The sequence below is a fragment of the Myodes glareolus genome, chromosome 18 (assembly GCF_982192425.1).
Source record: "Myodes glareolus chromosome 18, mMyoGla1.1, whole genome shotgun sequence".
NCBI classification, from domain to species: domain Eukaryota; kingdom Metazoa; phylum Chordata; class Mammalia; order Rodentia; family Cricetidae; genus Myodes; species Myodes glareolus.
The window spans coordinates 68,260,142-68,279,167 of NC_142043.1; the positions used below are offsets into that span (position 1 = coordinate 68,260,142).

The 19,026-nt window shown below is 56.3% G+C and overlaps 3 protein-coding genes and 1 long non-coding RNA gene across 6 annotated transcripts; 2 read left to right on the top strand and 2 right to left on the bottom strand.

Moving 5' to 3' along the window:
• The first annotated feature begins 617 nt into the window (after positions 1 to 617).
• Rgl2 (ral guanine nucleotide dissociation stimulator like 2) lies at positions 618 to 7,656 on the top strand. Its single transcript, XM_048451113.3, has 18 exons — positions 618 to 753; positions 972 to 1,168; positions 2,460 to 2,543; positions 2,784 to 2,962; positions 3,062 to 3,112; positions 3,197 to 3,494; positions 3,752 to 4,003; positions 4,083 to 4,186; positions 4,265 to 4,349; positions 4,423 to 4,491; positions 4,613 to 4,687; positions 5,439 to 5,471; positions 5,590 to 5,711; positions 5,813 to 5,908; positions 5,985 to 6,096; positions 6,179 to 6,472; positions 6,831 to 6,945; positions 7,034 to 7,656. Exons 2-18 carry the CDS (start codon positions 1,013 to 1,015, stop codon positions 7,243 to 7,245), a joined length of 2,337 nt encoding a protein of 778 aa, XP_048307070.1. The 5' UTR covers positions 618 to 753; positions 972 to 1,012; the 3' UTR covers positions 7,246 to 7,656.
• LOC146890876 (uncharacterized) lies at positions 1,181 to 1,814 on the bottom strand. The gene is made up of 2 exons (XR_014998399.2): positions 1,633 to 1,814; positions 1,181 to 1,544 (listed from the first exon to the last, which is right to left on the bottom strand). It is a non-coding gene; the product is annotated as an uncharacterized LOC146890876 (long non-coding RNA).
• Positions 7,657 to 8,359: 703 nt separating the features above from the next.
• On the bottom strand, positions 8,360 to 10,279 carry Pfdn6 (prefoldin subunit 6). 3 transcript variants are annotated; one of them, XM_048451131.3, is made up of 6 exons: positions 10,140 to 10,279; positions 9,986 to 10,052; positions 9,607 to 9,745; positions 9,392 to 9,462; positions 9,190 to 9,314; positions 8,360 to 8,673 (listed from the first exon to the last, which is right to left on the bottom strand). In XM_048451131.3, exons 3-6 carry the CDS (start codon positions 9,668 to 9,670, stop codon positions 8,550 to 8,552), a joined length of 384 nt encoding a protein of 127 aa, XP_048307088.1. In that variant the 5' UTR covers positions 9,671 to 9,745; positions 9,986 to 10,052; positions 10,140 to 10,279; the 3' UTR covers positions 8,360 to 8,549. The 3 variants fall into 3 exon arrangements, with proteins under 3 accessions (XP_048307088.1, XP_048307086.1, XP_048307087.1); XM_048451129.3 differs by lacking the exons at positions 9,986 to 10,052; positions 10,140 to 10,279 and adding an exon at positions 9,873 to 9,934; XM_048451130.3 differs by lacking the exons at positions 9,986 to 10,052; positions 10,140 to 10,279 and adding an exon at positions 9,847 to 9,913.
• On the top strand, positions 10,212 to 18,898 carry Wdr46 (WD repeat domain 46). Its single transcript, XM_048451122.3, has 15 exons — positions 10,212 to 10,354; positions 10,443 to 10,643; positions 10,735 to 10,815; positions 10,927 to 11,039; positions 11,162 to 11,249; positions 11,330 to 11,391; positions 12,895 to 12,999; positions 13,107 to 13,257; positions 13,371 to 13,506; positions 14,424 to 14,523; positions 17,550 to 17,863; positions 17,953 to 18,047; positions 18,143 to 18,238; positions 18,365 to 18,478; positions 18,573 to 18,898. The coding sequence occupies exons 1-15, from the start codon at positions 10,286 to 10,288 to the stop codon at positions 18,678 to 18,680; spliced, it is 1,833 nt and encodes a 610-aa protein (XP_048307079.1). The 5' UTR covers positions 10,212 to 10,285; the 3' UTR covers positions 18,681 to 18,898.
• Positions 18,899 to 19,026: the final 128 nt, after the last annotated feature.

Here is a 19,026-nt window from a genome sequence, read left to right on the forward strand (position 1 = left end):
AAGCGCAGCGAACCACCCGGTCGCCTCCGTGCCTTTGCCAGTACTTGGCCTTCCCCGTGCCGGGAGGCGACGCAGCTATGTAGGAACTGCGTACACTGGCGCACCGAGAGACCCGGATTCCGGCAGCGGCGGACCCAAGAGCGACGGAAACGCCGCCGCACCTCCTTAGCCGACTTCCGGCCCCGCCCCTGGGGTGGGCGGACACAAAGGCGGCCCAGAAAACCCGGGGCGGATTTGCTCCGTTGCACCCGCGCGCTGGCGTGGGCAGTGTCATTAGCGGGCTGCAATAATAGGGGCGCCCCCCCACCACCACCAGAGCGCCTTCCGAGGGAGTTGCACTTGTCCTTGTTAGAGAAAGATTTAAAATCCTGCTCTTGCCCTCCCGCGGAGGCTTGAGAGGACTAGATCGCCAGTCTGTCTGTTCTGGGCGACAGGGTCTCCGGAGTCCCCGAGCAGGAATTGCAGGGCATAGTGGAGTGGGGCTCCTGGCGCCTGGGTCCCGAGCCCTGGCGTCCAGCACTTCCCTAGTCGGCGGCCCTGGCTCCTGTCCTCACTTCCTTCCCTTTTTGGCTCCTGCTGTCGGGCGGGCGGACACGGGGAGGGGGGAAGCGGAAAGGGCGGGAGAGCCCGGGAACCCGGCAGGGTTCGGGAGGGGGGGCGCGGAAAAGCTCGGGAGGGGACTCGGTCGAGGGCCAGAGACCGACCAGGACAGAGGGCCAGAACCCGAGCGCAGCCTCTCACCCCTCGCGACAGGTCAGAGCCAGAGCACCGGGTGACCCTGCCCATCCCGCACTTATGATCCCCTAACCCCTATCGGGCACTGAGGACCCCGGTTTCCCACTCTCGTGTGCTCCCTCCCCCCAGCCTTCCTGAGGGACCCCCACCCAGGTCCCCTTCCCTGCCCGTGTCCCCCACGCCCGTGTCCCCCACGCCCGCCTGACTCCACCCCCACCCCACCCGTCTCTCCCCAGGCGCCCCCATGGCTTGACCCCGCTGATTCCTTCACTCGGCCATGCTCCCGCGGCCCCTGCGGCTGCTTTTGGACACGAACCCCCCCGGGGGAGTCGTGCTGAGCAGCTTCCGGAGCCGAGATCCCGAAGAGGGTGGGGACCCAGGTGGCCGGGCCGTGGGCGGGGGGCAGGAGGAAGAGGATGAGGAAGAAGAAGAGGTGAGACGCGGGTGGTGGGAGGCAGGGCATTAAATATTTCTGAGACTCTCCTTCTGGTGTCTCTGGGTCCCTCGGTCTCTTCCGCCCTGCCTCGCTCACATCCGGACCTCTGTCTGGGTATCTTGCCGCGGGTCCTGGTGTTTCTGTAGTCCTCCCTGTCCGTCTGACTCGAGACCCGTCCACAGGAACCTCCCGAGTTCCTGCCTGGAATGTCTGGCTGGCAAGCAGACTGGCTGTGCCTGCGGGGCTCAGGCCCTCCGTGCCCGTACCTGCCTCAGAAAGCTGTCTCTGGGCGGTGTGTCTAGGTCCCTGTCTCCCTCCTGGTTTTTGTTTGGCGGGGAGGGGTTTGTTTCCACGGTAACCAGCTCCTCAGCCTCTAGGATTGGGGAGGGAACCCTCAGATTTCGCCGCCCCTTCCCCCACCCCCTGGTGCCGGATTGAGCCAAACTAAGAGGTACTGGCACCTGGAGAGATGATCCCAGGATAGGTAGACAGTGGTCATCTTCGTTCTTTGGGACTGATAGTTGTGGCCAACAACAGGTCTTAGGGCTTCAGGAGGGTCCAGAAGTTAGATTCGGAGCTCAAGAGGCCCTGGACTCCTGGGTCCCGACTAACATTAATTAGTAAAGTTAGGGTGACTGGCAAGGCTGGTTTTTCGGGATCAGTCCGGGGAGGGGCTAGGGCCACATGACTATGAGTCTACCGCTCTCCTCCCGCCCGCCCCCCATCACCCTTACTTCCCCTTCTTGTAACTGGGATTGGAGCCGCCACCTTCAGGGGGTCCCCAGTGCTGAGATTTAGTGGAAGCTGCATTCGGGAGACCTGGGAAAGGGAGTCTATGAAGAGGGACTAAATTTGGGCTCCTCTGCTTCTGTCAGGGAGGGCGGGGCATGAGACGGCCTGACGTTTCAGCTTCTCTCTGCTTCAGGTCTCTCTGCCTTTGGCTTTGGGCCTCTTGTGGCGCCCTGCTCCTGCCCTTTGCACCCCGCTTTTCTGCCTCGTTGGGCTCAGCTGTGTGTGTGGGGAAGGGATTTGGGTGTGTTCCTGCATTCAGTTGACACACTGCAACCTCTATTCCACCGAGCTCTGAGGCGGTTGGGGGGGGGCTGTCTGAGCCCCAGTGGGGGTAGACCTGGGGTCACCAGCACCCTCTACCCCTCGTACTCGCTGGTATTGTCCCCCGCCATCGCAGGTGAGGGGTACAGCGGGAGGAGCAGGGCCTAGGGAACAATGGCTAGGGACCGGGATCAGAGGTGCTGTGGAACTGACTTCCTCTTCCTTGCTTCTCCAGGCTCCTGTGTCTGTCTGGGATGAGGAGGAGGATGGTGCCACCTTTACTGTCACAAGCCGCCAGTATCGGCCTCCTGATCCCTTGGTGAGATCATGACTTTGACTTCTCACCTCTGACCTCTCATCTCTCAGTTCTTTCTTTGATTTCTTTCCTCTCTTTTTGGCCAGAGCACTGGTTGGATGTCTGGAGTCTAGGACTCTGTGTGGTGTGATTTAAGCCATGTACCTTGTCCTTTCTGAATCTTAGCAAAAATGAGCGAGATCTGGATTACCCCAGACATCCAAGTAGGCTTGGGAGATCAGTGTGCTCCTCCGTGTTCTCCAGGCCCCCTTGCCTCCCCCACGTTCTTCCCGACGGCTCCGCGCTGGCACTCTGGAAGCCCTGGTCAGACACCTGTTGGACGCCAGGACGGCAGGGACTGACGTGACTTTCACACCAGCCTTGCTGGCCACCCACCGGGCTTTCACCTCCACGCCCGCCCTGTTTGGGCTTGTGACTGACAGGTCGGGGACCGAGGGTTGAGGGGCTCCGGACGTGCTCTGAGCTCACAGCACCAGGGGGGTTGGCAAAGCGGTGTAGGTAGAGCCTCTCCTCATCCCCAGGCTGGAAGCCCTCGAGCTGCATGCTCCTGGCGAGCTAGAGAGGACCACAGGGTGAGTGGCCCCTGACTTTACCTCGTCCCCTCTGAGGAAGCCGAGGTTGGACCTCTGACCCTTGGCTGGTTCCCCTTCTCTCAGGGTAGCCATCTCCGTTCTTTCAACCTGGCTGGCCTCTCACCCTGAGGATTTTGGCTCTGAGGTCAAGGGTCAGCTTGACCGGCTTGAGAGCTTCTTGCTTCGGACAGGGTATGCAGCACGGGAGGGTGTTGGGGGGGGCAGTGCTGACCTCATCCGAAACCTTCGGGCCCGGGTAGATCCCCGGGCCCCCGACCTTCCTAAGCCCCTGGCCCTTCCTGGCGATTCCCCTGCTGACCCCACGGATGTCCTGGTGTTCCTCGCTGACCACTTGGCCGAACAGCTGACCCTGCTAGATGCGGTGAGACCTTGACCTTTGACCCTACACTCTCTGACCCCTCACTAACTCTCCTCGGCTCCAGATCCTTTCCTTGCTTCCAATGCTCCTGGATTCCTCTGCCGTCTGCTGCTCTGACCCTCCCCTCCCTCCTCCTTGTGGCTGTAGTCCTCCAGCTCTGTGCCCTGCTGGTCCCTGGTCACTTAAGAGCCTCAGATCCCTGGTATTGGAAACTTGCCTGGCTTGACTATGAATTTTAACCTATGACCTCCGCCCTGCAGGAGCTGTTTCTCAATGTGATCCCTTCTCAGTGTTTGGGAGGCCTCTGGGGTCACAGGGACCGGCCGGGACACTCTCACCTCTGCTCATCTGTCCGAGCTACTGTCACGCAGTTCAACAAGGTGGCAGGGGCAGTAGTTAGCTCTGTCCTGGGGGCCACCTCAATTGGAGAGGGACCAGGGGAGGTGACCGTGAGGCCCCTCCGACCCCCACAGAGGGCCCGGCTCCTGGAGAAGTGGATCCGAGTGGCAGAGGTGAGAAAGAGCAATCCTACTGGGGGGCTGTGCTGTGGAGAGGGGCCGTAAACCTTGACTCTGTTTCCGGTCCTCACAGGAGTGCCGCCTGCTTCGGAACTTCTCCTCAGTCTATGCTGTTGTGTCTGCCCTGCAGTCCAGCCCTATCCACAGACTTCGGGCGGCCTGGGGGGAAGCAGCCAGGTGGGAGGCGTGGAGCGCCTGAGGCCTGGAGTGCAGCAGCTAGGCCAGGCCTGTGCTCAGACTGCTCTTCCTCCCTAGGGACAGCCTCAGAGTCTTTTCCAACCTGTGCCAGGTTTTCTCAGAGGAAGATAATTATTCCCAGAGCAGGGAGCTCCTCATGCAGGTGAGGCCAGTCTTGCTTCCCTACCTCTGCACCTGCTCCCTCCTCCCAGTCACCTGGTCTCTGTCACCACCAGGAAGTGAAGCTGCAGCCCCCTGTTGAGCCACACTCCAAGAAGGCGCCAAGGTCTGGCTCCAGGGGTGGGGTGAGTAACCAGAGGGGCTGGGATGGGAGGCTCTCCTGGTGAGGTGACTGAAGCAGGTTCTGTGGTTCTGTGGAGGGAAAGGCTGTACCCTGACAGGAGTCTGACCCTGATCTCTCTGCAGGGTGTGGTTCCATATCTTGGGACCTTCCTGAAGGACCTTGTGATGCTGAATGCCGCCTCCAAGGATGAGCTGGAGGTCAGTGGTGTGTGTGTGTGTGTTTGCAAGAGGTTCGTCCTGGAAGGCTTAACAAGGGCACCTAAGGGTCAGACAGACACCCTTCCACAGACAGGACAGGCTACAAGACAGAAGCAGCAGACTGGCTACAGTTTCATGGCAAACAGTTCAACCTCTACACTTCAGTGGTCTGTCGGTATATGTCTGACTGTCTATGTCAGCCCATTAATGGGAGGGGTAAATAGATACATATTTGTCAAGAGCTTCGAGCATCCTGGAAACACTGGTATATTGTTTATTAAATATACAAATGCTGAGTAACTCATGGTGGTGTGAGGGCCCTAGTATGTCCAAGACCCCGGGTTCCACCTTCAGTGCTGCAAACGAAAGAAAACGCTGAGGCTTCCAGAAAGTTCCATGTCCTGCCGTGAGCCCAGTTTTCTCATCTAGAAGCTAGATGCTTTCCCTCAGACAGCAACTTAAAGTCTTAAAGTGTCCAGTGGAGCTGGGCGTCAGCTGGAACCCCAGCACGGCACGTGGGGCAGACGCAGGCAGATCTCTATGACTTCAAGGCTAGTCTTATCTACGTGGTGAGTTCTAGACCAGTCAAGGCTACACACAGTGAGACCCTGTCTCATGGGTCTGAGATGTGCTTGGGGACAGGGATAGAACCCAGGGTCTGAGTGGCTCGTGCCCTGGCTGTTTGCGGACGGGGGTGTTCTCTCTGGTGCCTGAGCAGGGTCATTATTTTCATCCCTTACTGCCCCTGCAGAACGGCTACATCAATTTTGACAAGCGGAGGAAGGTGAGCAGACTGGGACTGGACGCTGGGCTTCTCTGTCCATGCCCCAGGAAGGGGAAGGGGGAGGCAAACTCAGGGGCTCCTGAGTTTTGGCTCCTGCAGTTTGAGGGCTCCTTCCCAGGAGTTTGCTGTCCTTTCCGAGCTGCTACGCCTCCAGAATGAATGTCGTGGCTATGACCTCCGACCTGACCCAGATATCCAGCAATGGCTCCAGGGCCTCCAGCCATTAACCGAAGCTCAGAGGTGACTGGCTGGGTGGTTGGAGGACACGGGCTGGGGGACGTGGGTATGTGTGGGTGTGTTGGTGGCATGTGCTGACCTCTGCCCATGGCTATCTTGTCCAGTCACCGTGTGTCCTGTGAAGTGGAACCACCTGGTACCAGCGACTCTCCTGCTTCAAGGATGCTCCGGCCGACGCTAGTCATCTCCCAGTGGACAGAGTAGGAGCACTGCTGCCCGGGAGCTGGTTTTCTGGGGACCTGCCACTGCCCGTTCTCTAATTCCCTGCCTCTCCAGAGTCCTGGGCTCGGTTGGAGGCCCCACTCCTCTGGTGTCCTGGGATCGGCCCAGTGTTGGGGGAGATGAGGTACCTGGAACCCCTGCTCCCCTGCTGACTCGGCTGGCCCAGGTGAGTCCGCTCTTAACTCTGACTATGCTAAGACATTTCTCTTTCGCCTCCTTTCCTTCTGACTTGACCTGTTTGCCCCTAGCACATGAAGTGGCCATCCGTCTCCTCTCTGGACTCTGCCCTGGAAAGCAGCCCCTCCCTGCACAGTCCTGCTGACCCCAGCCACCTCTCCCCACCAGCCTCCTCCCCTAGGCCTTCTCGAGGTCACCGCCGCTCAGCCTCCTGTGGATCTCCACTGAGTGGGGGCACAGGCGAAGGGGCCTCTAGGGGTGCTGGGTATGGGGGAGGGGCATCTGGACCAGGGTCCTCTGATTGCCGAATTATCCGAGTCCAGATGGAGCTGGGGGAAGATGGCAGCATCTACAAGAGCATCTTGGTGAGAGCCTGGGGCTGGACAGGGTGGGAAGGACCCTGCCATGTCAGACATCTGTCACATTGGGCTTGGGCAGCCAGGACTCAACTGTGGCTTCTGTGGGACTCCTCAGACCAAGTGTTTGATGTTGATGGCAACTCTGCATTAGCGGGCCACTCCCTGAGTTCTGGGGGCTGCACTACACCTTCAGAGCCAACAGTTTTCCTGCATGCTTGTTGTACTGGGCACCATGTGGGCCAGTTTACCGGGCACTGGCAACCACCATTTTGGGTTTCCTATTCATTTTAACTCTTCTGGATGGGTTGGAAGGGTAGGAAACTGGCTGTCATGTATATTTATTGCTCTTTTGGTCTCTTGCAAGGTGACAAGCCAGGACAAGGCCCCAAGTGTCATTAGTCGTGTCCTTAAGAAAAACAATCGTGATTCCGCAGTGGCTTCAGAGTTTGAGCTGGTGCAGCTGCTGCCCGGGGAGCGAGGTGAGCAGCCAGGGGAAGACAGAGTGGAGGGTGTGTTCTCACCGGGCCTGGGGGAGCAGTGAATGCCTGACCCCCTCTGCACCCACAGAGCTAACCATCCCACACTCGGCTAACGTCTTCTACGCTATGGATGGTGCATCTCACGATTTCATCCTGCGGCAGCGCAGAAGGTCCTCTGCTGCCACACCAGGCTCCCATGCCGGCCCCTCTGCCTCAGGAACTCCCCCTAGCGAGGGAGGAGGGGGCTCCTTTCCCAGGATTAAGGCCACAGGGAGGAAGATTGCGCGGGCCCTGTTCTGAGGAGGATGTCCTCTTGGTTTACAGAAGTCATAGCACTTGCACCATGTGTGAGCAGCCACCAATGGCGGCCATTAAACCAGGGCGGAAATCCCAAAAGGTGGCCAGCAGTCCTGGGACAGTGAAGTGCACTTGTTTACCAAACCACCTCGAAGGCCAGCCCTGTGGGACTGGTGACCATATAACCAAACTGGGTCCTGCACATAGCGTTCACCTGGGGAATGTGGTATACTGTCAATGCTGGGAAGAGCATACTCCTGCCATGCGCTAGCCTGTGAAGGGCCCAGGAGAGGCCTAGAGGCTGAGCCCAGGGTGGAGGACAGTGACAGGACGTTCTGCTGGGACCTTCTCGTCCCACGCTGGGGGTTCTTGTCACCGTGACAACACTAAGATAATAAACCAAACACTACCTGATCCCGTCCCCATCCTTCAGTGTACAGAGCTGGACACGAGGACTGGGGAGTGGGTCGGAAGAAGGCACAGGGCCAGGGCCAGTGGTGCCACTCTCAGAGGTCCCCAGCATGGCTCTGTGTTCATGGGCTTGGCAGGATGCACAAGGCTCTGGTCCGTCCTGGAACCTGAGAGCAAGGTCCTGGTGACAGTTAACCCGGTGATGCCCTCACTCCTGGCCCCTTCACAGACCCGGCTTTCCCTTGCCACAGACCCCAAGACTCAAGGGGCTCCCAAGGGACAGCAGTCACTGCAGATGTCCCTCAAGGCAGAGTTGTAAGAGATAATTTAGGACAAAGAAGTTAAAGAACAACTTTGTGGATACGACACATAAATTCGGGAGAATCTCAGATTAGTTAAGTTACATTCAGTCAGGTGCTGGTGGCGCACACCTTTAATCCCAGCACTTGGGAGGCAGAAGCAGGTGGTCAAAGCAATGCTAAGACGACAGGTGAAGATGCACTAATGCTCTAGGGCTGTCCCGGGGCCAGGTGCTCATAGTGAGCAACCACATCCTATCCCGGGCTCTCAGGCTGGAGAACTCCGAGTTCCATAGCTAAACTGACATTCTCAACAACACGCTGCACTGCGTCTTCGGGTTAGACCCCATGTCTTAGGGAAGGGAAGATAACGGGCCGCACGAACAGGCAAGACATCGCTTGAGACATTTCAGACTCCAAATTGAAGGCACACAGGCGTTTAGTTCTCAGCACCAGAACCGCCACAGAGATTCCAGCCGCAAGGACTCTATCTCAGAGGCCGGTAGAATGACTTGCTTTTGTTTACATTTTATTGGCTATTCTAGTGGGGACCCTGGAGCTGCCTCCCCCTTCCCTCCCCTCCCCCTTCCATGCGGGTCAGGCCTTCCCAGGAGCCTTTGCTGCCTGGGCTCGCTGGAACTCCTGCTGCAGCTGAGCAAGGGTTTCCCTCTGTTGCTCTGACTGCCGTTCAAGGTCCCGAAGCTGCGATTCGTAGCGCTTACTGAGGAGGGGAAAAAAGGGACAGGCACAAAGGAGAAATTAGTGGGGCTCATTGCTGAGTGGTGAAGGGTGACTGGTGAGGTTTGTGGGATGGGGGTGCTAAGGGAAAGAAAAGGCTGATGAGATGAACCAGTGGATAGGTTGGGCCGGTGTCCTCCGAGGCTGACACCTCAGTTCAATCTCCAGAACCCATAGGTTGTCCTCTGACTATACATGAGTTGCCATGGCACACGTGACACCCCCTCCCCCAATTGTAACACAAAAAGAAAGGTTGAGGTGGTGGTGTCTCTAAGCCGGTCTCGGAAGGCAGAAGCAGTCATATTTGTGACTGAGGCCAGCTTGGTCTAAGCAGTGAGTTCCAGGCCAGCCAATACTCTGTGGCAAGATCCTGTCTCAGGGAGGAGTAAAGGAAATGAGGGCTTGGGAAATGGATAAGCGGGGCGGCTGTGGAGAACTACCCAGCCCGGGCTCAACATTTCTACGCTGAAATGCCAGCGCAGGGCGGCGAGGCACTTACATTTCCGCTGTGATATAGTCTAGCCTCTTCCCCACCGTGGCCCGAGCCTCCCCTAGCTCCTGTTTGACAAGCACGGGTCCCAGCAGCTTAAAGACGACGTTGGATCCATCCAGCAAGGCCAGTTCCTGAAGAGGATGGGAGGTTTTATGGGATAACCGTGCCCAGCAGAGCTCCTCCTAGCCCCAGCGTCCCAGATCCTCACCTCCTTCACGATATTATTTTCTGTAAGCTGGGCCTCAAGCTTCTGCCTCCCTGACATGGATTTACTCAAGTCTGAGGTGGTGAGAGGAAACGCATGATTAAAAACAGCGCATGGGCCAAGACCCGCACAATCCCGGAGAGGCTGGAGGTGAGGACAGAGCGAGGATGCGGAGGCGAGGGGCCCGTGGGGCAGGACCACGCCAGCTCTGCTCTTACCCTTCTGCAGCTGTTGGTATTTCTCCACTTCTCCCTGCAGCTTCTTTTGGATCAGCTCAGCCATCCTGAAGATGAAAGCCTAGGGCGGGGGTCGCTGGCTCTCAAGCGATGGAAGGCACCTGGGCTCCGATTTCTGGCCCTGCGGAGGGACAGCACTTTCTGTTGGCAGCTCTCTGAGGCACCGCAGCCTTTCCTCATCCAGAGTAGCCACTCCCTAGGAACTGGAGAGCGAAAACAGACCCGAATCCTCCAACTCAAACCCTAACCTCTTCACGTTAGACCCACTGTCTTAATAAACCCGGAAGTAAACAAGGCATGCCGGGAGAAAGACGGCGCCGGAAGTCGCATTCTGACACATGCCGGGATTTGTAGTTCTGACCTGTATGACACGCGTTCTACCGAAAGGGCTCGACCCAAGAGGTTTTAGGCAAGAGAGAGAAGTTGATCTGGCAAAAAAAGAATTCACCGTTACCAGGATTCTGGACCCGGACTTGCCTGTTAGTCATCATTCGGTCAGAATCGGGCGACCCTACCGGCTCCTAGAGGCTCGCGGAGGCTTGCCCTCACTCAAGATGGCGCCAGAGGCTTCAGATCCCGTACGGCGATGATTGGATGAAGGCCGGAAGTTTCTTAGCTGAGAGGAGTTCCGCACGTGGGTCGTTTCGCATCGCTCACCGAGATGGAGACAGCTCCCAAGCCGGGCAGGGGTGTCCCACCCAAGAAGGACAATCCTCAGGCCAAGAAGAAGGTAGCGGCTTGGGTGGGAGGCGGCGGGCGCCATGGGGCTCGGGATCCGGGTCGGGCTGCGAGTGCGAGCGCTCCTCCTCTGCCCCTAGAAACCGCGACGGTACTGGGAGGAGGAGGCCACCCCGGTCGCCGCCCCCGCGGGGCCGCCTCGAAAGAAGGCCAGGGCTCGGGAGCCGCGACCCCCGAGGTCCAAGGGCGTGCGCGGCGCCCCGAAGTCTCGCTTCGGCCGGAAGCCTCAGGCCCCCAAGAACGCCTCGGACCGGAAGAAGCCGCGGCGGACCCTGTCTGGGGTGAGCCTGGGACCGACGGGGCGGGGGGCAGTGCGGGTGAGAGGAACCGGGTCGATCGGAACCTGCCCCTTGCCTCCGTTGCCCTCGCCAGGCCCAGGACCCGTTCCCAGGACCCGCCCCCGCGCCCGCGGAGGTGGCCCGGAAGTTCTGCCGCATTGACAAGTCCAAGAAGGTGAGGATGGGCTGGACTGTGGGGCGGGATAGCAGGATAACTCGGCTGGTGGCCTTGCTGGGGCCCCGCGGGTGCTCAGCGGCTCTTTCAACCCTGTTGACAATACCCTAGCTCCCCCGATCGAAGCCAAAAACCCGCACCAAACTTGAGACTGCTGAAGCGCAGGAGGAGGAGGCGAGCGTCAGAGCTGCCCGGGCCGAGCTGCTGCTTGCTGAGGAACCTGGGTGAGTGGTTCCGGACCCGCGCTCTCCTACCCTGTCTTTCTGGGACTTTGATTTTTGCATTTTCGTGTTTGGGTGCCAACTTCATGCTAGAGAGCGTCCCCGTGGTTCTAACTGCCTTTCAGCTTCCTGGAAGGAGAAGATGGCGAAGACACGGCCAAGATACTGCAGACAGACATCGTGGAGGCTGTGGATATTGCAAGCGCTGCCAAGGTGAGCCTGAGGCGGAAGAGGGGCCCAGGAGACCACCTGGCCGCCTTCATTCGTTCATTTTGTTTCCCACCCTCTCCCAGCACTTTGACCTGAACCTGAGGCAGTTTGGACCCTACAGACTGAACTACTCTCGAACAGGGAGGTAAGGTTGAGTTCCAGTGGCTCGTCCCTCTTTCTGAAGAAGGACTTAGTGACTTGTGTATGTGCGGGTGTGCACACGGAGGCCAGAGGAGAACAGGCTTTCTCTGTAGCTTTGGAGCCTGTCCTGGATCTGCTCTGTAGACCAGGCTGGCCTTGAACTCACAGAGACCCGTCTGCCTTTGCCTCACAGGTGCTGGGATTAAAGGTGTATGCCACCACCACCTGGCAGGGCTTGTGTTTTCTTAACCAGGAAGCCGTCAGGTTCCCTGTGGTCATCCTGTCTTCCTTTCCTTTGGGGTTGGGGTTATAGGCATGTCTAGGACACCCAGACTGCTACTTGTGCGCAGTCCCAGCTCTGCTCTGTCTCTCTGCACGGCCTCTCCTATACCTCCCCTGGCCGCTTTTTAGGGAAGAAGGGTTGATTGTGGTCTGTAGCTCTGGGGGATGCTGTCTCTCACGGTAGGGATCATCACAGCGGGAGCTGGAGGGAGTCCAGCTCTTTTTTATGGTTCTGGATTTGAAACCCATGCCCTTGTGCGTGCCTGCAAAGCACACTCTTGACTGTTGAGCCATACCCACCCTCGGCCGCTCAGTTTCCAGTGACTTTGTGTTTGTGTGTGCGTATTCACTCGTTGGTGTACCTGCACGTGGGCATGTATGTGTGTGATTTCCAGAGGTCAATGTGGCATCTTCCTGTGTTGCTTTCCGGTTTCTCTCCTGTTTATTTGACCGGGTGTGAGTGTGTCTGTGCATGGCTGTGACGCGCATGGCTGTGACGCACTGGAGTCGTTCTCTCCGTCTGCCTGTGTGTGGGTCTGGAGTTCAAACTCAGGTCACCAGGCTCGCCTAGCAAGTGCTTCCAGTCACTGAGCCTTCTTCCTGAACCTCCACTTTATTTTTTAGCGTTTCTAAATTTTTACTATTTTACACATGAGTGTTTCGCCTGCATGTGTAAACATCATGTGTGCCCGGTATCATGACATCAGAAGAGGGCATCAGATCCCTAGAAATTGGGGTTACAGATGGTTTGGTTGTGAGTTGATGTGTGGGTGCTGGGAACCGAACCCAGTGTTCTCCACAGGAGCGGCAGGTGCTCCCCGCTCAGCCGTCTCTTTAGTCCTCCACCTTATTGCTGAGCGGGATCCTCACTGAACCTGGAGCTTGTTGGCCGCCTGGTCCGTGTCCATCAGGATCTGTCTGCCTTGGCCTCTTCGGCACTGGGATTACACGTGTGACCGGGATCTGGGCCCAGGTTGTACGCTTTCGTGACAAGCTCTTCACTGAGTGAGCCATCCCCCTGGCCCCTCGTGTGACTCATGACCTCGTGTGGCCGCGTTTCCTCAGTGGCAGGAGCTGTGCCCCTCTCGGTTATGCCGTGTGCTGTCTGGTTGCTGCTGCCCACAGCATCGCTTCCTCCGTCTGTCGAGGGGCTGGGGTGGGGCTGACCGAATGATTCCCGTCAGGTCAGGACGCCCCCTGAATCAACTCTGCTTCACCTCCACAGACACCTGGCATTAGGAGGTCGTCGGGGTCATGTGGCTGCCCTCGATTGGGTGACAAAGAAGCTCATGTGTGAAATCAACGTCATGGAAGCGGTGCGGGACATCCAGTCAGTGTTCCCCCTGCTGGCAGTCGATGGGCGTGGGTCGGCGGATCCCAACTGGGTGATGCCCTGTGGTCCTGGCTCCATAGAACTCCTTCCCCCTTTCTACCCAGCTTCCTTCATTCTGAGACTTTGCTCGCTGTGGCTCAGAACCGCTGGCTTTACATCTACGACAACCAGGGCATTGAGCTCCATTGCATCCGTCGCTGTGACCGAGTAACTCGGCTTGAATTCCTCCCCTTCCACTTCCTCCTGGCCACCGCTGTGAGTGGCTGTGGAGCAGAGGGCCCTGTGGCAGCCCTTGGGAGGAGCTTTCTCCTTTAGGACCAGCAGAGGGACACTGGACAGCTGGACATCTATCTCTTTCTCCCTCTCAGTCAGAGACGGGGTTTCTGACCTACCTGGACGTGTCAGTGGGGAAGATTGTGACAGCTCTCAATGCTCGGGCTGGCCGGCTCAGCGTCATGGCGCAGAACCCCTACAATGCTGTGGTCCACCTGGGGCACAGTAATGGTCAGTTCCTGGCTTTTCTTTTTTTCTCTTTGAGACAGGGTCTGGTGTTGGAGGAGGCCGCTTGTTTGTCCTGGCTGCCCAGAACCAAAATAACCACACAGAAAACTATTAATTAAATCACTGTTTGGCCCATTCTAACTTCTTATTGCTAACTCTTTCATCTTAATTTAACCCATTTCTATTAATCTGTGTATTGCCACGTGGCTGTGGCTTACCAGCAAAGTTTCAGCATGTCTGACTCTGGTGGCTCCATGGCTTCTCCTTGACTCCGCCCTTCATTCTCCCAGCATTCAGTTTGGTTTTCCCTGCCTGGCTCTGCACTCCCTGCTCTCTGCTGTAGGCTCAAAGCAGTTTCTTTACTAACCAATGGTATTCACAGCACACAGAGGGGTCCACATCAGTCTGGTCCTGTAAGGAGTCCTTTTCTGTCTTGTCAGCCGTCTCCCAAATATCAGCATGGAGACTTATTAATTATGAGTGCTCAGCCTTAGCTTAGGCTTGTCCCACTAGCTCTTACATCTTAGCCCGTTTCCATTGATCTATGTTCTGTCATAGACCCCACCCGAACCTACTGCCAAGCTTGTTACCTCATCTCTGCATACTGTCAACTGTCCATGCTGCTTTCTCTGTGCTTGGTTGGGTCTCTGCCTTCTTCCTAGAGTTCTCTCTCTCTGCCCGGAAGTTCTGCCTATACCTCCTGCCTAGCTATTTGCCGTTTAGCTTTTATTAGACCAATCACAGCAATACACCTTCACACAGTGTACAAATATTCTACAAGTACCTGTCTCAAACTGTGTTTCCAGCAGCCGGCCTGCCTCAGCTTTGCGCGTGTGCTGGCCTGACTGACTTGCTTCTCTTGTGCTTTTCTGGCCCTGGCTGGTTCGCTTTGGTAACCCGGATTCTCCTCTTACCTCCAGGTACTGTGTCTTTGTGGAGTCCAGCTATGAAGGAGCCACTGGCAAAGATTCTATGTCACCGTGGTGCGGTGCGGGCTGTGGCAGTGGATTCTACAGGCACGTAAGTCACTTGTTTGGGGTGGGGTGTTGGGCGTGATTAGGCAGAAAGAGATGGAAGGCAGTTCCATCCTGAGTTCCCTTAGGAGCACAGGCTGCATCCAGCCTACATGGTGTGTGTGTCCTTGCCGTCCTGTGCAGACATATGGCCTAGTTTATGGGAACACTTCCCAGCCTGCTAGTGTTGTGTCACTGAAGACCTTTGGTGGCTCTATTACTTGATGTTTTGCAAAAGTTTCTCCAACCTGAATTGAACTCCTCTCTAGCCACAGGAGAGTAGATTTAGGGACCCATGCTAATGTCCCCAGGCAGCCCAGAGCCTTGCCCACCAGAGGTGCCCTGTGAGTGTCTGAAGGATGAGAGGATTAAGAAGAAAATACAAGTCAGAACAGTTGTGGAATGTTGGTACTCCCTCAGAGACAGCAGACCCCACCCAAGCCTACTGCCAAGCTTGATCTGAACTGACGTCTTTGATGAGGATGCCACAGTGTTGTAGTTGCTAGCACGGCCCGACTGCACCTGACCTCGTTCTAATGGCTGATAAAGGACAGCTCAGCAAGCTGACATTCCCACACAGTGTGTGCCTGAGGGTGGGGAGCTCTCGCTCCATAATTTACGGTGGCCTAGAACATGAAGCAAGCCTCCTGCCTCAGCCTTCTGAGTGGGATTACCGGTGTGTCCCACAGTGCCTTTTGAGCCACAGTTCCCAAGTTCTTCAGGAATCAAAAGCATTGGTTGCCTGAGCAGGGCCTGGTCGTGCACACTTTAATCCCAGCAGCCAGGAGACTGAGGCAGGAGGATTGAAAATTTGGAACTAGTCTGGGCTACATACTGAAACCAATCAAAAACCCCATTCTCCACGTGTCCTAGGCCGAGGTCTGGCACTTGGATCATCACTTTTTTTTTTAAATTATTTGTATTTTATATACTTTGTTGTTTTGCTTGCATGTATGTCTGTGTCAGGGTGTCAGATCTTGGAGTTACTGACAGTTGTCAGCTGCCATGTGGGTGCTGGGTCCTCTGGAAAAATAATCAGTGCTCTTAACCACTGAGCCATCTCTCCAGCTCCTTTTTTGGTTGTTGGTTTTTCGAGACAGGGTTTCTCTTTTTAACAGTCCTGGCTGTCCTTGAACTCACAGAGATCTGCCTGCCTCCCAAGTGCCGGGATTAAAGGTGTGCACTACTACCACCTGGCTTAGATCATCACTTTTGATCTTTCTTGTACTCAAGTCCTACCTGCTGTTCTGTCCCTCTGGGGGCTCATGCTCTTTGCCCTCTCCTGCAGGCATGATGCTGTGTTTCCATGGCATTTTTCTGAGCGGTCTTAAGAGAAATTTACACTCCCTCTTACCCCAATGATCAGGAGTTTTGTACATGAAATTTCTGTTACTGCAGCTTTGTGTGTGTGTGTGTGTCAGGGAGTTTATGAACAGGGTTTCAGACTAGCCTTGAACTCGGTGCTGGGACTAAAGCTGTGTGCCACCACCACTGCCTGGCCTTTTCTTTCTTCCTTTCTTTTTTTTTTTTTTTTTTTCCCCAACAAGGTAGGACAGGGAAAGCCTGAAGTTACCAATTACCAATGTGCAAAAGTTTTCAAGATGCTGGGATCGCTCTGGCTGCTGCCATTGTCTTTGTGAACAAGTGATTTGGTTCTGCCCGATCTCTATCTGTGCCAGCTTGGCTCTGGAGAGTAAGGAAGCCTGGCTGAAGCTTTGTGCCTTTAATGCCTACTAGACCTGAGCTGTAACTTATCCTGCCGGGGTGGTAACTCCTGCCCAGGGCTTCATTGTCCGGTCAGCACTGTAGTCAGACACTCCTTAGCCTGCCTCTGCTGAGCTCTGGTTCTCCTCAGGCTACAGCTGAAGCAGCCCTTTCCTCAAGGCTTTCTGGAAGCCTGCGTCAGGACCGCCCTGAATTGGCTTCTGGAGGCTGACATACTTCTTGCGAGCACAACAGCAGGGTTGCCAGACTGGGACTTACCCAGCCTCCGGTCCTTCCGAGGATGTGACACTGTCTGGATCTTTCTGTCATTTCTGGTTTGTACCAGTGGCTTTTTCAGCAGGACATGGTCTCACTACATAGCCCTGGCTCACTTGGAACTCGTTATGTGGACAAGGCTGGCCTTAGTGCTGAGATTAAAGCCATGCACATCATGCCTAGCCCAGGGGCCTTTTTGTCCTGCCAGGGTGCTACTGGACTGCCTGCCGTAGAATTCTTCAGTTCCTTCCTGGATTCATGGCCAAGGCCAAGAGACTCCTGGGCGAGGCTCATCACCTTTACCTCCCCTCTCGGCCTCTGAAAGAAAACAGCTTATCTGTGGGGCAGCGCTACACTGTCCGTGGACTGTCCTGGCACCGCCAGCGATTAGGCTGACGAGCGCGAAGCTCCTGGAGACCCAGTCCTCCTCTCACTGTAGCTCTCACCAGCCCTTGGAGAGCTTCTACTTTCATGTCTGCTGTAGTGGTCGGGTCTCTTGCTAGGGGAGGTCTCCCTCATCTTAAGTCCCTTTGTTGAGCCACCCTGCTGTCCTTCTGAAGTAGAATGCATGTTTAGGTGTAGACTGACATGTTCTACAGATCTGTGACTTGCCTGGGGCAGTGTGGGGCCAGTAGGTGCGTGAGCAGACACTAAATAGGCCTGGGCCAGGAGTAAAGGGTAGAGCAACTGTCCAGCGGGCCCTGAGTTCAACACCCCACAAAATCACAAAGGACTTGTTGTCTGTCTCAAGCCACTCCCTAACCCAGATTTCCTCTCTGACCTTGGAAAACAGGTCTAAATCCTTAATCTCAGCCTTTGGGAGGTACAGACAGGTTGATCTCTCCGAGTTCAGGGCTCCATAGTGAGACCATCTCGAAACGAACAAATAATAAGTAATGAATGGAAACAGTGGGGTGAGTTGTGTGAGATGCGGCAGTATTTAGTGTGGAGAGAACTTACTAGTCTTTTCTTTCACAACCAGAGTAGATACTTGGGATTTCACCACAGGTTCTGTCAACACCCACTGGAGATTAATTGGTTTGTTTCTCACAGGTACATGGCCACTTCCGGCCTGGACCACCAGCTGAAAATCTTTGACTTACGAGGGACATTCCAGCCCCTGAGTGCCCGGACCCTGCCCCAGGGAGCAGGACATCTGGCCTTCTCCCAGCGGGGACTGTTAGTTGCAGGAATGGGTGATGTGGTCAACATATGGGCAGGGCCGGGCAAGGCTAGCCCCCCCTCCCTGGAACAGCCCTACCTTACCCACCGACTCTCAGGCCACGTGCATGGCCTCCAGTTCTGCCCCTTTGAGGACGTGTTGGGGGTGGGACACAGTGGAGGCATGACCAGCATGCTGGTCCCTGGTAAGTGGGCCAGAGAGCGGAACAGCTGGGGAGGGCCGGTGGGCCCAGTCTGTCCAGAGTGGCAGGACTGGTGCATGCTCCTCCCTCAGGGTCTGCTGAGCCCAACTTTGATGGTTTGGAGAATAACCCATACAGAAGCCGGAAGCAGCGCCAGGAATGGGAGGTGAAGGCGCTACTGGAAAAGGTGAGCTCTGCTGGCGCCTTGCCCCCCCATCCTATATCCTCTCTGGTGTTACCTCCCTGGGGCTCCTACCCATGCCTGCAGTGTGACTCCTCCAGGTACCTGCAGAGCTCATCTGTCTGGACCCTCGAGCCCTGGCAGAGGTGGATGTGGTTACTCTGGAGCAGCAGAAGAAGGAGCGGATAGAGAGACTGGTATGAAGCTGTCCAGTTGTTCAGCCCTCCTCGTCTCTGTGCCCTACCCCATTTTAAAGTGCAGCTCAGGAGGTGGGGGCTGCCAGCTCCTGGGCTGTCCTTGATTTCATCCCTGTCCCTTGTCAGGGCTATGACCCTGATGCCAAGGCTGCCTTCCAACCCAAGGCAAAGCAGAAGGGCCGAAGCTCCACAGCGAGCCTGGTGAAGAGGAAAAAGAAGGTCATGGACCAGGAACACAGGGTACATAAGCGTGGGTATGGTCAGGTGTCAGCCTGCCCCTCATCAGCCAGTCCCTGCTCACTTTGCCTGGTGCTCCCCACTTCCTTTTCTCCAGGACAAAGTCCGGCAGAGCCTCGAGGGGCAGCAGCAGCAGCGACAGAAGCAGAAGACAGCCAAGCCCACTGGAGCCCGCCCATCTGCACTGGATAGATTTGTACGTTGAGCCAGAGACAGCATTCCCCAAGATAACCATAGGGGCGAGACAGCTCAATGCGCAAAGGCACTTGCCGCCAAAGCTGAAGACACATGGCAGAAGAGAGCAACTCACACAAGTTGTTACCTTTCTGTGGACATGTGGACCAGTGCACATCCAGGGCGGCGTGCAGTGTATGTGTACACACACACAATGTAAATAATAATAAAAGATCTATAGGGAGTTCATCCCGTGTGCCTTGTCTTACTTAGCTAGCTTGGGTGGGTGATAAACAAGGTTTTGAAGAAGTGTCTGGATCACCCTGTAGATGTCTTCCCCATGTGGGGCTGTTCTAGACTCAGCTCATTGCCCTGCC